General features: G+C 42.7%; 1 protein-coding gene across 5 annotated transcripts in view; it reads left to right on the top strand.

The window, feature by feature from the left end:
• The window catches only part of CTTNBP2 (cortactin binding protein 2), a 151415-nt gene that overhangs the window by 116268 nt on the left and 19540 nt on the right, over nt 1–15607 (top strand). For all 5 annotated transcript variants that reach the window (XM_047695138.1, XM_047695136.1, XM_047695140.1 and 2 more), the window contains 2 exons: nt 8152–8238; nt 8320–8419. In XM_047695138.1, coding sequence (XP_047551094.1) covers nt 8152–8238; nt 8320–8419 — 187 coding nt within the window. The remainder of the gene's footprint in view (nt 1–8151; nt 8239–8319; nt 8420–15607) is intronic.

Below are 15607 nucleotides of genomic sequence, written 5' to 3'. Positions count from 1 at the left end.
TGCTCAGCGGGGAGCTGCTTCCTCCTCTCTCTCTCTCTGCCTGCCTCTCTGTCTACTTATGATCTCTGTCTGTCAAATAAATAAATAAAATCTTTGAAAAAAAAGTAGGACTCTGAATCCCCTAGGACGTAATTCTTGAGATTTCCCCAGCCTGGTAGCCATCCAGCTACCCCACTATGTGCTACACTAACCATCAAGAATCACGACTAGAAAATTCCACCTGCTCTTCATAGAGTCCCAGAATAATTCTGCCATGTTCCCATAAAAATAGTATTGTAAATGATGGTGGTTATGTATCTAAGGCCACACATCTCGATCAACTCCATTAGCAGGTGGCTGGCTGGTTCTAGCCTGATCTCTGTTGGGCATGGAGGGGTAAATGTGGGTAAAGTCCTAGCAGAAGGAAGAAGCCAGTTCCCTGGTATGACAAAGTGTGGCTCCAACACCAGTGAATCTTTTGGCTTCCACGGAATAGTGGAAGAAGATTCTGGGCAACAGGGCAAGTGTCAGCCCAGGGGAGGTCTGGAGCAGGAAGAGTTCATGAGTGTTAGAAGCTGACTGACAAGGGAGAGGTTAGATCCAAAGTTATGTATCTTATAGTTGTTTGTTTTTTGGGGTTTTGTCTTTTTTTTAATAACTACAATACCAAATTCATATGTCTATGTTACTAAATGAGGACCTGTCTTTATGTGAAGTTCATAACCAAGTCCAAGGTTGGTTTTTAAAGTTTCAGTAAGCTAATCTTTAAAAAACTTGTGGTGTGTCTCTATGAACTTTATTTTCTCTTAAATTCCCATTTTTCTTTTATACCTATTTCTATAAAGAGGGAGCTCGGCATATGGCTAAAGCCCTCTCTCTCTACCATGAAGGACTCTAGCTTTTTTGTCGCCCAGATGCCGGCTGTGCCCATATTGTTTTTGGGGGATTGTATATGAATCAGTTGGCAGGAACTGTGTGGTTTGTGGCTCTAACTTCCTACATAAATTCTTTAAAATCAGTGTAGAAGATGTCAGAATGAAGGCCCTAGCTCTAAAGCCATCACCCTGGGAGCTACAGCCATCTCAGATTTATTGGCTCAGTAAAAACCTTTTATTTTTTATTCCTTTTTGAGTTCAGCATCTTAGCAGAACCCTGCCTAAAACCACGTCTCAACAGTAGAAGCATTCCCTCAAGACTCTGACAAGTGAAATTCTGAACAGAAGTTGAGGTTTATTGTTTTAAAACAGTGCCCCAAGTCTGAAAACACAGCACAGGTGGCCAGTTGACGATGGTGGGCACAGCAGCAAGACACTGTGGTGGGGAAAACAATCAAAGGATGGATGGGCTTTTGTGGAGGTCATTGTTTCCATTTAATCCAGAATTCATTTGCGTCACAAAGCACTAATTGACATGTGATAAGAACTTCCTGAATGGGCTGTGGAGACGCCAGAATAAAAGGGATTGGTACCGATTGTGATAATAAGGCCAGTGTCCCTTCAGTAATAAGCAAAAATGTTCCACTGTAAACACGCACTTAGGAGTAATTGTGGTGATTCTAATTCGCCTTCCGGAAGTTGAGTTTTGATTTTCTTATTAAAGAGCAGATCTCCTTTCAAAACAATTAAAATATTTACTTACCACCCCCTCCACCCCCAATCTTGTCTGCCTGCCTGCCTGCCTATCTTCCTATCTTTAGAGCCCTCTGCTGGCACCATGAAGCGTGTGTGTTTATAATACCTCAGATCTTGCTGTTTGGGGAAATGTAATTTTTAGCCAGAGGAGATAAATGTGTTTTCTTTGCGTAGCTTTGTATGTTTGCCCCAGTCTCCATAGAGCAATGGACTCCTGGTAATTACTTTGTTGTTGTTCAGATCTTAAATGGTAACCAACACAACTACACCATTAGATGAGATAGAACAAAATACCATTAACAAAAAATCGATAATATCTGAAGTGAGGAAAAACCTATGAAATGCATGTATTAGAATGTATGAATGATCTGGAAGTCTGTGCATTTGTTTTTCTATTTATTTCCTTATTTATATTTTTCCTTATTACAGAAAGGATATTAGACTATGTTAAGACAAAATGCTTACTGCTAGTGAATGGCCTTTTCAAGGAAATTTCAAATGGAATGTTTCCTGTCTGTATTTTGTAAGAACCTACAATCTGAGAACAAATGAGGTGTTGAAATTGAAGACAGCTTATCTATGAAATTGGGTCTCTTGGTGTTACGTGATTCCAAAATCAATCTTAAGATAGTGTAGGCAGTTTGACAGGAGAGCTGTAATGAATAGAGCGCTCTTGTTTTCAGAAATGAGACAAGATTAAATAGCAGTCCTAGTTGAAAATCTCAGGGGTAGAATATTCAGTAAATCTTGAAAATCTGTATCCTATTTCACTGGTATGAAACAATCCATTCCTTGTGAGAGCATTTCTACTCAATAACTCATGGTAGTTTGGGATTAATCTGGAGGGTACAAACTTCTGGTTAAAAATTGCACTTGGCCTGCGGTACCCAGCAAAATTTCCCACTCAAGTGCTTTTGAAAAGTAACAGTAACAGAGGAAAATAGAACTGAGGTCTTCCTTTGGCAAGAATCTGGAAAAATTTTCTAGTACCTTCAGGTGTAAGAGAGTGTTAAACCCACTTATTTGAGGCCTACCTGAAATTAGATAGGAAAGCACTTTTATTATTTTCCTCCTACCATCATAGTAATGATTCAAAAAGGCAAGGTTGATAGAAGTTAGAAAATTGGAGGCATATACCTACTGCATGGTTTATGCTTTTGACAGCTCCGTGACCACCTCCTCCTCTGTCTCCTGTCAAGATAGGTCCTTCTGCATTCATTCAGAGACTAAAGCTGGAAATACCTGAGCAGGAAGTTGGTGGGCAGGCACTGGTGAGGCTGCTCTGTCTGGGGGTGTGTCCCAGAAGCACCTCCAGCAGGATGGCTGCTGGAGTGCCCTGCTTCCTGGGACTGCAGCGTATCTCACACATTCGTCTGCCTTGGTGGACCGCCCAGGGTCAGCCCACAGCAGCCATGGCCTGGTCGGGGAGTGTAACCCACAAGCACAGGCAGCGGCCCCCCATCCAGTTGTGACCTAAGGTAGAGTTCAGCTGAAAAATTAGCGGAGAGCGAGTGAAGCCAATGACTGTCCACACAGCCTGCTTTACTGTGGATTCTATGGTTTCACAGAACATAAATATTAACAAGTCAACAACATTATACCTGTGGAAGAACATTGCGGCACAGAATGGAGTTATTGTTCTGAAAACTCAGAATAATAACACCGTAAAATTAGGACACAAAACGGAAAGGAATTTAGAAAATGATGTCCTTTCTCTAGTGAATGCAGGATCAACTGTGAAAGCAGGGCAAGAAAGCCATGGTAGAGAGAGGCTAAAATTAAAGCGCAAGTGTTGGCAAGGAGGTGCGTGAGGTAAGAAACTCTAAGAACTGAAAATGCAATGACATCATTGAACTTGTACTTAGACAGTAAAGAGTGGAAGGGAGATGGTGATGATTCTCTTCAGCGCTGTGAAAGACTAACTTAAGGACCTCGCCCCGAAGCAGAAGCAAAGGACAAGAGTTACGATAATGATGAGGAGACAGATACCCTCTCCAGTGACATAGAGGGAATGTAAGCAGTATTGGTCTTCCTTCAAAATAGAATTAGAAGAGGAAAAATTACCAAAATCATAATGGAAGAAAACATTTCTAAGCCAAAAAAAGTTCTGACTGTGGATTGAAAGAATTTATCCTGTTCCATTTAAGATTGGGAGAAAGAGGTCACAACTGGAAAAGTCTGCGTAACTTTTTAAATTTTAAGTACAGTCCCTGTTCCAGTCTTGGTCCTTGCTGCCACTTCTACCATTGCTTGTCTCACAGACGCCCAGAACCATAGAAGACAGCCCAGGCCATGCTGAGTTCATCCTGTGGCTTCGGGAGATGCTGTTTCTTGGGCAGCTGTAGCCACTGTCCTGTTTCTTTCAGGTGTATCATGCTGCTCTAGCCCCAGGGGAATCCAGCTGTAGTGAAGGTTTAACAATAGTGGAATAATACTTGTATTGAGAGAAAATCACTGGTATGTTGTCTTTCAGAGCCTAAAACCCAGTCCCAAGTCCCACAGTAGTGGTCCCCTTCAAGAACCACTTCCCTTGGGGCGCCTGAGTGGCTCAGTGGGTTAAGCCTCTGCCTTCGGCTCTGGTGGTGATCTCAGGGTCCTGGAATGGAGCCCCACATCAGGCTCTCTACTGAGTGGGGAGCCTGCTTCCCCCTCTCTCTCTGCCTGCCTCTCTGCCTACTTGTGATCTCTCTGTCTGTCAAATAAATAAAATCTTAAAACAAAATACTTCCCTTTTCAACTCATGGTCTGACACCCAGTGGTCAAGCCTAGTTTTCCTCTGTTTTCCAGAAGTTAACTCTCAGCATGTCTTTGTGTCTTTGGAGGCCAAAGCTCAAGCCCTAAAGGCCCCAGGAAAAGTAGGAGTTCCCTCTTCCTTCCATGCTAACAGCTTTCCCTCAGCTTTTCATATCCCAGAATTGTCATCTTTCCCGTAATGATGGACCAGTGGCCTGTTCTTCACTAGGTCTACCCCAGCCACCCTCAGGGATGTGGCCTTCCCCTGGGATTTCAAAGGGACAAGCTCATCAGAGCACAAGAGAGCAACATGGATGTCCTTAAACTTGAACAGACCTTTTCATGTTTAATGTTTCTCTAAGTCTGGGTGACTCAAGCTGGACATATGAGTTACATCACGTGTACTGGTTAGGATGCCACGTCACCTGTACAGATATCTTCTGTAAGATCTTTCCAAGAAGAAAGCTGCTCCCAGGCATGTAGGCTGGGAGTGGGAGCTCAGCCCCAGGATGACAGATGTGGGGAGCATGACTCCCCTCCACAGCTCACTCCACACATCACTCACGGTCTTTGCCCCGGGCAGATGGTGACTGGCTTTCCATCCCAGGGCATGCTGCATCTCCACATGTTCGCAGGCAAGGTACCCTCACATGTGAGGGAGAAAGGTGTTTAAAAAAAAAAAACAAAAACGTGTAGGCATCCAGGCAGTTTCTCTTTTTCACAAAGGTAAAATTGATCAGTCTCTACCCAGGTTTCTTTGAAACACCGAATTCCAGAATGAGACAGTATACATAGTTGACCCGGTAATCTTACAGCCATGCAGATGTCTTTTATGTAAGATATTCTCTGATATGCAACATCTGTAAAGAGATTACACTCCTATCGCCCTCTAAAAAAATACATAAATATACATATTCATACACATATCCACTATACAAAGAAAAAAGCTCAAGAAAGCATAAAGTACTTTTTTCTTTTTTCTTCTTCCAAGATTTCATTTAAATTCAAGGTAGTTAACATATAATGTAGTATCGGTTTCAGGAGTAGAATTTAGTGATTGATCACTCACATATGACACCCAGCGCTCATCGAAACACATGCCGCCCTTAATGCCCGTCGCTCATTTCACCCATCCCTCCATCCACCGCCCCTCCAGCAACCTCCAGTTGGTTCTTTGTAGTTAAGAGTCTCTTATGGTTTGCCTCCCTCTCTGTTTTTGTCTTATTTTTCTCTTCCCTTCCCCTATGTTCATCTGTTTCGTTTTTTAAATTCCACATATGAGTAAAAGCATGTGGTATTTGTCTTCCTCTGACTGACTTATTTCACTTAGCATAATACACTCTAGTTCTATCCGCATCATTGCAAATGGCAAGATTTCGTTCTTTTTGACAGCTGAGTAATATTCCATAGTGTGTATATCCTACTTTTTTTTTTTAACCATTCATCAGTCGATGGACATTTGGACTCTTCCCATGGGCCCTTTGAATCAGTGCATGTGCCCCTTCAGATCAGTATTTTTGTATCGTTTGGTCAAATACCCAGTAGTGCAAGTTGCTGGATCATAGGGTAGGTTTAGTTTTAACTTTTTGAGGAACCTCCATACTGTTTTCCAGAGTGGCTGCACTGGTTTGGATTCCCACCAGCAGTGTAAGAGGGATCCCCTTTCTCCACATCCTTGCCAACATCTCTTATTTCCTGACTTGTTAATTTTAGCCATTCTGACAGGTGTGAGATGGTATCTTATCATGGTTTTGATTTGTAGTTCCATGATGATGAGTGATATTGAACATTTTTTTCATGCATCTGTTAGCCTTTTGTATGTCTTCTTTGGAGAAATGTCTCTTCATGTCTTCTGCCCATTTCTTAACTGGATTATTTATTTTGGGGGTGTTGGTTTTGATAAGTTCTTTATAGATTTTGGATACCAGCCCTTTATCTAATGTGTTATTTGCAAATATCTTCTCCCAATTCATAGGCTACCTTTTAGTTTTGTTGATTGTTTCCTTTGATGTTCAGAAGCTTTTATCTTGAAGCAGTCCCAGTAGTTCATTTTTGCTTTTGTTTTCCTTTCCTCCAAAAACATGTCTAGTAAGAAGTTGCTATGGCCTGGGTCAGAGAGGTTACTGCCTGTGTTCTTCTCTAGGATTTTGATGGTTTCCTGTGTCACATTCAGGCCTTTCATCCATTTTGAATCTATTTTTGTGTCTGGTGTAAGGTGGTCCAGTTTCATTCTTCTGCATGTGGCTGTCCAGTTTTCCCAACACTGTTTATTGAAGAGACTGTCCTTTTTCCATTGGCTATTCCTTCCTGCTTTGTCAAAGATTGGTTAACCATGTAGTTGAAGGTCTGGGTTCTCTATTCTGTTCTATCAATCTGTGTGTGTTTTTGTACCAGTACCATACTATCTTGATGATTGCAACTTTGTAATAGAGTTTGAAGTCTGGAATTGTGACGCCTCCAGCTTTTTCTTTTTCAACATTACTTTGGCTTTTCAGGGTCTTTTCTGGTTCCATAAAAATTTTAGAATTGTTTGTTCTAGCTCTGAAAAATGCTCGTGTTATTTTGATAAGGATTGCATTGAATGTGTAGATTGCTTTGGATAGTATAGACATTTTAACAATATTTGGTCTTCTAATCCATGAGCATGGAATGTTTTCCCATTTCTTTGGGTCATCTTCAGTTTCTTTCATAAGTGTTCTCTAGTTTTCCAAGTAGAGATCTTTTGCCCCTTTGGTTAGGTTTAGATATCTTATGATTTTTGGTACAATTGTACATGGGATTGACTCGTTGATTTCTCTTTTTGCTGCTTTGTTATTGGTGTATAGAAATGCCATAGATTTTTGTACATTGATTTTATATCCTGCGACTTTGCTGAATTCATGTATCCAATGTAGCAATTTTTTAGTGAGTCTTTCAGGCTTTCTATATAAAGTATCATGTCATCTGTGAAGAGTGAAAATTTGATTTCTTCCCTGCTAATTTGGATACCATTTATTTCTTTTTGTTGTCTGATTGCTGAGCCTATGAAGGGAAGCATAAGTGTATTTACAGTGGTTGCTTCTCGGTGCTGAGCCTATCAGTGGTTTGTATTCTACTTCATTGTTTTGTTGTATTTTCCAGAATACATTGAAATAATGTAATTCATTGCTATTTTAAATACCACTCAAAAGTAAAATAAACATTGGGGAAACTCAAACTAGAGAGCATCTGCAAGAGATAATAAAGAAAAACATTTGCAAGGGACAAAATACACTAAGAACCATGTTCCCAGCCTGCGTACTGAGCCTCAGTGTGGATGATACAGGGAAGAAAGAGTGTGCTCCTTAAGTGTCAGCTCTTCCTATAAATAAATACTATACAAAATACTATCTAAGTTTATAAATACTATATCTGCCAGTATTTCCTATTAAAATGAGAGACTTCAAGTGCATAGTGGATAAAGTTAACCCTGAAAATACTTTTTTTTTTTTTTAAAGATTTTATTTATTTATTTATTTGTCAGAGAGAGAGAGAGAGAGGGAGAGAGAGCAAGCACAGGCAGACAGAATGGCAGGCAGAGGCAGAGGGAGAAGCAGGCTCCCTGATGAGCAAGGAGCCTGATGTGGGACTCGATCCCAGGACGCTGGGATCATGACCTGAGCCGAAGGCAGCTGCTTAACCAACTGAGCCACCCAGGCGTCCCTGAAAATACTATTTTTAATGTTTTCAAAGGCTGAGGACTATTAGAAAGGGAAATTTCTACTTGGGGACCACCCTTTTTTTTTTTCTCTCTCTCTCTTCTTCACATTTCCTCTTGGTTTATTCACAGGTCGAGCAATACCATAATGTCATTTTCCATGGCCCAGAAGGAAGCTTGCAAGACTACATAGCACATCAGCTTGCTCTCTGCATGAAGGTAGCCACTACCTGTGTACCGTCTCCTTCTCTCAGAAAAATTTGAAAGCATGTAGAACTAATCCCTGATTTCTTATCACAGCACAGACAGACGGCTGCAGGATTCACGTGTGAAATAGTGAGAGCCAAAGTGGATGCTGGTTTCTCCAAGGAACAACTAGGAGACCTGTTCATCAGTAGTGGTAAGACCATCCCAGCAAACTGAATTTCGTAACCGAAGGGCATGATCTTCAGTGATGCTGTTGAAAGGAAATAAGCTTTCTTTCTGGAGGGTAAATTTAACATAACTTTTAAGAATTTAACACCCCGGGGATGAAAATGCAAGCTGAACACTTGCAAAAAAAGTATTTTCGTGCATCTCTCATTGCATTTATTGTTCATCCTGTGTCCCCCGCCCCCCCATCTTTTACTTGTAACTTGCGTACTACGTAACTGGCACCAGAGGGATCCTAAGGGAGCACGTGTTGGGAGTCGCCAGCCATCCTAGCAGGACTAAGTATTCTGTCACTGACGCTGTTTAGAATTACATGATGTTCATAAAGAGTAGATAGATTTTTAGTGAAGTATTTATAAATTTGCAACAACCAAAGCACCCCTTCTTGAAAAACCTGACATGAACTTCCTCCACCTAACCCTTGAGTTATTGAGTGGCATCATTGAGTGGCGCTGTGCTAAACACGTTGCACACATTAATGATCTCCTATAATCTCCACTATAGCCCTGTGCAGGTGGGTGTCATGTCTGTTCCAACATGGGGAAGCTGGCACAGGGAGGCTCCAGTATCTTGCCAGAACAAAGAGTGGAAGAATCAGGTTTAGTTTGTTTATTAATATAGCTTTTTTTTTTTTTAAGATTGTGTTTATTTATTTGACAGGAAGAGACAGCGAGAGAGGGAACAGAAGCAGGGGGAGTGGGAGAGGGAGAAGCAGGCTTCCGGCTGAGCAAGGACCCCGATGTGGTGCTCAATCCCAGGACCCTGGGATGATGACCTAAGCAGAAGGCAGACGCTTAATGACTGAGCCACCCAGGGGTCCCAATACAGCTTTTTCATGAATTTTCTCTCTCAAGCTTCCAAGGTTACCATACCAAGCTTCACCACAGGGAGCGTTAGCATACCCTGCCCAGCACAGCATACTAGCCGCTCCGACACAGAACTGAAAGGGACCAGACTCCAGTTTCCAAGGACCCAAAGCCACAGAGACCCTTGGGGAGAGGGTGCAGGGGGCGCGGAGTTGCAAGATCAGTGACAGATGAAACACAAATGCCCGTCTTCGAGGTGTTTCTCATCTTTGCAGCCACCATCAAGGGAGATACCTTGTAGCTATGTCAGCCTTAGGAAGAAGGAAGTGCCAGCTGATCTTAAGTCAAGAAATAAAGTTAAGAAGCAGGTCTGGGGGGGCACCTGGGTGGCTCAGTGGGTTAAGCCTCTGCCTTCGGCTCAGGTCATGATCTCAGGGTCCTGGGATCAAGTCCCGCATCGGGCTCTCTGCTCAGCGGAGAACCTGCTTCCTCCTCTATCACTCTCTCTGCCTGCCTCTCTGCCTACTTGTGATCTCTCTCTGTGAAATAAATAAATAAAATCTTAAAAAAAAAAAAAAAAAAGAAGCAGGTCTGGGGAAGGATTGAGGGTTCCACAGACCTAGATGCACATTTCTTTTTTAAGATTTTATTTATTTATTTCACAGAGAGAGATCACAAGCAGGCAGAGAGGCAGGCAGAGAGAGGGGGAAGCAGGCTCCCTGCTGAGCAGACAGCCCGATGCGGGGCTCAATCCCAGAACCCCGACATCATGACCTGAGCGGAAGGCAGAGGCTTAACCCACTGAGCCACCCAGGCGCCCCTAGACGCACATTTTAAGGACAGGAAGATCCCACCAGAATCTGAATGTTACTGTGGTGCATGGGTCAGCCTTTGTTCAGAAACTAGTGGAAGTCAGTGGCAGAAAGCTGTTTTCCCTGTGGCTGTTACTAATAATCGCTACCATTTATTTAGCTCTGACTCTGGTAGGCCCTATTGTAAACACCCTGATTTATAAACATGAAAACATTTGAAACAGAAGGTTGGAGCACCCTGACCAAAGAATGCCCGGCAAGGACACAGTCCAGCAGGACTCAGACTGCTACCAAGCCTGCCCTGCACCACTGCCGGCCACGGCCCCTTAGAAACTCACCTGCATCGACATTTGTGTATCCCCTCAGGGCCACTACATTTTTTCCAGCTTTCAGTCTTTTTTCATCTCAAATAAGAAGCTGAACTATTTTGTTCTCACTCTGTCAGAGCAGATAGCAATTACAGACTGAATTCTGCTCTCCACTCTAAGCTTAGAGAGCTAAGAAACCAGTGACTCAGGTTGGAAAGGATGCAGATGTGACCAGCACAGCATTTCTAAACTTGGGGGTGGGGGGTGTAGCACATGAGTTCCTCTTCCTATTTCCCAGTTTGGTGAGTGGCACAAGTCTCCCGGCCTGTCCCACTTGAAACTCTGGTCTTGTCAGCAAGCGTGACAACCTGAATGTCTAGAGTGCAAGCAGGCTGCATTAAAGGGTGAGGTGGGGAGTGGGGGGCCCTATCTCCATCTACCAGAGGATGTTGGCTCTCCACTGTGGCAGCTAGCTGCTGATGGCAGTGAGATCCAGTGTCAGGTGCTCTTGTGACTTTTAAGAAGTCAGAAATCCTGGGGCACCTGGGTGGCTCAGTCATTAAGCATCTTCCTTCTGCTCAGGTCGTGATCCCAGGGTCCTGGGATTGAGCCCCACATTGGGTACCCTGCTCAGCGGGGCCTGCTTCTCTCTCCCTCTCCCACTCCCCCTGCTTGTGTTCCCTCTCTAGCTGTCTCTCTCTCTGCCACATAAGTAAAATCTTTAAAAAAACAAACAAACAAAAAAAGTCAGTAATCCATTTTTATGTGAAAATGTAGGATTTTCTTCTTTCAGTGTTGTCAGTTATTTTGATTTTTAAAGCCATATGAGGACTGGATAGAACTCTCATTCTCAGTAGATCCTCTCATTCATGGACCCCTCGTCTTTGTCCCACGTAGTCCGTAGTCATGTCCTGCTAGATGGGTCCCAGCACGCCTTTTTCCTCCATCCCATTGGTACCGTCCTACCTTGTGCCCCCTTTCCTATGTCCCATCTACTTTCCTGTGAATGGCTGCTGTGCCTACTGCTTCTCCTGCTCAAACATCTTTCACAGGCAGTCAGACACTTCGTTAAAAGCCGTGATTCCTGCCCCACACATTCCTCTGTCACCCACGCAAGGCCTTCCGTTAAAGGACATTGATCCACCTGTTGGGCTTATCTGACCCTTTATGTTTTAAACTGAGATATTATTGAGATATACTATTGTGTGAGTTTAAGGTTTACAACATGTTGATTTGATACACTTCTTTATTGCAAAATAATTACTATAACATGAGCTAGTGCCTCTATTACCTCACACAATTAAAATTTCTCTTGTGCTGAGAATAATTATGATCTACTTTCTTAGTAACTTTCAAGTACATAACACAGTATTGCTAACTGTAGTCACCCTGCACGACCTAAGATCCCCAGAACTTACTCATTGTATAACTGAAATTGTGTATCCTTTGATATCTCCCCATTTCCCTCACCCATACCCCCAGTCACTGCCAACCACCATTTTACTCTGTTTCCATAAGCTTGGCTTTTTTAAATTCCACATATAAGTGATATCATACAGTATTTGTCTTTCTCTGTCTGACTTAATTCTCTTAGTGTAAGGCCCTCAAGGTGCACCGTGTTGTTGAGAATGGCAGGATTTTCTTCTTTCTCCCTGAGTGAAAAATATTCCGTTCATCTGTTGACAGACACGTAGGTACTTTCCGTCCGTTGGCTATCGTGAGTAATGATGCAGTGAACATGAGAGTGCAGATTACTCTTGGAGATCCTTGTTTTGTTTCCCTTGGATATATACCCAGAAGTGGGATTGCTGGAAAATCTGATATTTTGAATTCTTTGAGGAACCTCCATACTATCTTTGGTAGTATGGAAATGTACCAATTTATATTCCCGCCATCAGTGCGCTAGGGTTTCCTTTCCTCCTCAGTCTTACCAGAACTTGTTATCTATTGCTTTTCTGATGATAACCATTCTGACTGGTGTGAGGTGATATCCTATTGTGGTTTTGTTTTACATTTCCCTGATCATTAGTGATGTATCTTTTCATGGACTTGTTGGCCATCCGTATGTCTGCTTTGGAATATCTGGCCCTTTTAAAATCGATGTCTGTGCTCCAACAGAATATGCTATTTCTTCTTTACATGTCCTTTTCTTTTCTACTCTCTGAGTCTTAGTTCATGCTACAGCTCTCCTCAAGAATGCTAGAGTAAATACACAATCCCCTCCCCCCACACGCATATGCTGTGACTACCAACCTCGCAGGTACTTTGCAGAATATTATGTTGTACAGTACTGAATAAAACAGATGTGGTTTTTGACCTTCTGGAAATGACAGAAAAAGCCCCTGTTAAAATTCTCTAAGGACACCTCAAGTGAAGACTTCTCTGATCCCTCCAGCTAGGACTTCTCCCTCTGGTGAACATCAGTAGATTTTATTGATAACGTGCCCCACCTAACTATAGGTCAAGGCAGTGAGGGTATTATTTGAGCTTTGGCCTTGGCCCACACACACATTGTGAGCTCCGTGAAGCCTGGTACTGTACCTTACTCTTCTATTTCTCCGGGTACACTTAAAGCTCATAATTATTGGCTGATGAGTGGGTGAGTCTCCTGATAGAGGAAGTAGACAGGCAAAGACAAAAGGAATGCTTGTCATATGTCCTCTTCAGGTGCCCGCAAGTGAAAGAGCCTGCTTAGTGTGCATGTGGGAGGATGCAAGAGGAGAGGGCACAAAACTCGACAGTGGAGTAGGTGATGATAGGGCATAAAGATAGAGTGATCTGGAGTTTAAAAATGAAGTTTTTGAACAGACTGAAGCAAAAAAAAAGAAAAAAAAAAGTCTCCATTTTAACCACCCTCGTTATGTAAGAAGTGGTCTATCACCTGTAAATGGAACAGGATTTTATTCTCTCTTCAGCTCAGTAACTTATAATTATGAAATACCTTTTTTCTCTTTTTAATAACAAAGGTAAGGCACAAATGCAGGTTTGTCTGCTAAGGCCTTTTTTTTTTTTTTTTTTTTTAAGATTTTATTTATTTATTTAGAGACAGCATAAGTGAGGGGGAGGGGCAGAGGGCGAGGGAGAAGCAGGCCCAGCTGAGCAGGGAGCCCGACTGGGGGCTTGATCCCTAGACCCCAGGATCATGACCTGAGCCAAAGGCAGACACTTAACCAACTGAGCCACCCAGGCCCCCTCATCTGCTGAGACCTTGAATGCAGTGGCCCAAGGTAGGCCCCTGAGCATTGTCATACATTCCTCAGTTTGCCTTGTTCTCTGTGCCACGTCAGCCCAGAATTCTGACGAATCTGGTCCCTGCATCTCATCTTGGCCTCCCTGCTATTGCCATTCCACCTGTCGGATCTCACTCAAGGGACTGTGGAGATCTCGTCTCTGACGCTTCTTATTTCCTCCGGTCAGCCCCTCACAAGCCTCTGCAGCTCTCACAGGGTTCATTCTACAGTTTAAAGCTGCGCTTGTCATTTCCCTGCTGTTATACTCGAGTGGCTATGGGACAAACACTGCGGTTCTCTGATCATATGTGGAGAAGCTTAGGGTCTGGCCCCTGATCTTCCCTTGCTGCTGTCCATCCTCATCTCCTAAAATTCCGTGCATTGTGCCCATCGTTTTCTCCCTAGGACCCACTGCTGTTGACTGGAGACCAGTGGAAAGATCACCGAGAAGTGCACGTTCTGTAGAGTAGGTGGGGCCCCAGGGTTTTGAGCAGGGCAGAGTCCCCTCCTAGGAGCCAATGGGAGGAGTCATTGATGGGTGTGGTGTCACTTCTTTTGGAGTGCAGAAGGCCCGTAACAGGGACTGTTCTTTTGGTCAGGAGTGATGGGAAAGGGTGGAGAGTAGAGGAGGCAGAGGTTTGGATGAGGAAAAGCATATTCCTAGGCTCTTCCACTGCAGTTTTTAGAATAACGTTGGAATAGGAATTACTTGTCAGTTTTTCTCTTGCGTTTTTACCAAGAAATTAAATTGATCAAATTATATTAGTATAATTGAGGAATATACTGATTTGTAAGGAGTACATTTATTTCCTGATTTTAACCTTGTTTGCTTCACAGGAAGAGATTTAAACTCCTTGGAAGAGGCTGGGCTAGGATGTTGAACTGTAAGCTTCCACTAGGCATGCACATAGATCACCTCATGGGCTTGTCTCTATGACTACAGAAGAAAGCCAGCAGAGAGAGTCACAGAGAATGAACAAAAGAAAGACATGAGCAGAGTATCTAAGAAGGAAGAGTAGCAAATGTATTCTGAATTATTAGGTTTAAGGGCATACGGGTAGCGCAGTCAGTTAAACGTCTGATTCTTGATTTTGGCTCAGGTCGTGATCACAGGGTTGTGAGATGGGGGCCCCCGCTTAGGGCTCTGCGCTGGCGTGGAGTCTGCTTAAGGTTCTCTGTCTCCCTCTCCTTCTGCCCCTGCTCCCTGCTCACACTCTCTCTTGTGTGCTCTCTCGCTCTCAATCTCTCAAAAAAAAAAAAAAAAAAAATCTAAAACTTATATGGAGACTAAAATAAAATAAAAGGTTCGCATGAAGAAAAGAATGTAGAACAAAAGAACACATTAAAAAAAAATTACCAAGCATTATTTTGTGTTTATTTTAAAATATGTCTTCCTAAAATAAAATTCAGAAAAATATTTTCCTTTTCATGCTGCCTTTTGTGAGAGGTAGTCACGGTATATGGCTCTGTTGTTCGGTGAAGGCGGTATGAAGGTGTATTAGAATTGGATCAGATTTTGCCTCAGGATAAGGTATGCAGTTAGGTCAGCAAGACAGATACTTTTTAAAATTATATATGACAATAAGCAGTAAAAAAATTTTTTTTGGATACTTAGATTGGTATTTTAAAGTAACACTTTGAATCCTTGGGAGAACTTTTCTTTTTGGAAGTAATAAAGATAGAATTACCATAATAACAGTAGTCAGCAGTTGGAGTCCCCATTAACAGTTTACCTCTTTGGACCCCACATTACTTGAGGCTTTCGGAAGGTTTGTCCCTTCTCATCCCGACTCAGGGCATCATCCCTGCACAGCCTTGTTTTAAGTAGACTGTAAAAGCCAGTCTGCTTTCTATCCCAGGGGGGAGATTATCCAGACTTGTGGTTGCTTTAGACACAAAGAAGTTAGGATTTAACTATAAATGTAGTAGGTTAATTATTTTTAAACCATCGACTTTTGCTCTAGAACTGAATCTCCAGAACTTTGAATACAAGGACATTC

This window comes from Lutra lutra, chromosome 11 (assembly GCF_902655055.1).
Source record: "Lutra lutra chromosome 11, mLutLut1.2, whole genome shotgun sequence".
In the NCBI taxonomy this organism is placed as follows: Eukaryota; Metazoa; Chordata; class Mammalia; order Carnivora; family Mustelidae; genus Lutra; species Lutra lutra.
Note: the sequence above shows the minus strand (reverse complement) of the source record. Positions and strands in the feature narration are given on the sequence as shown.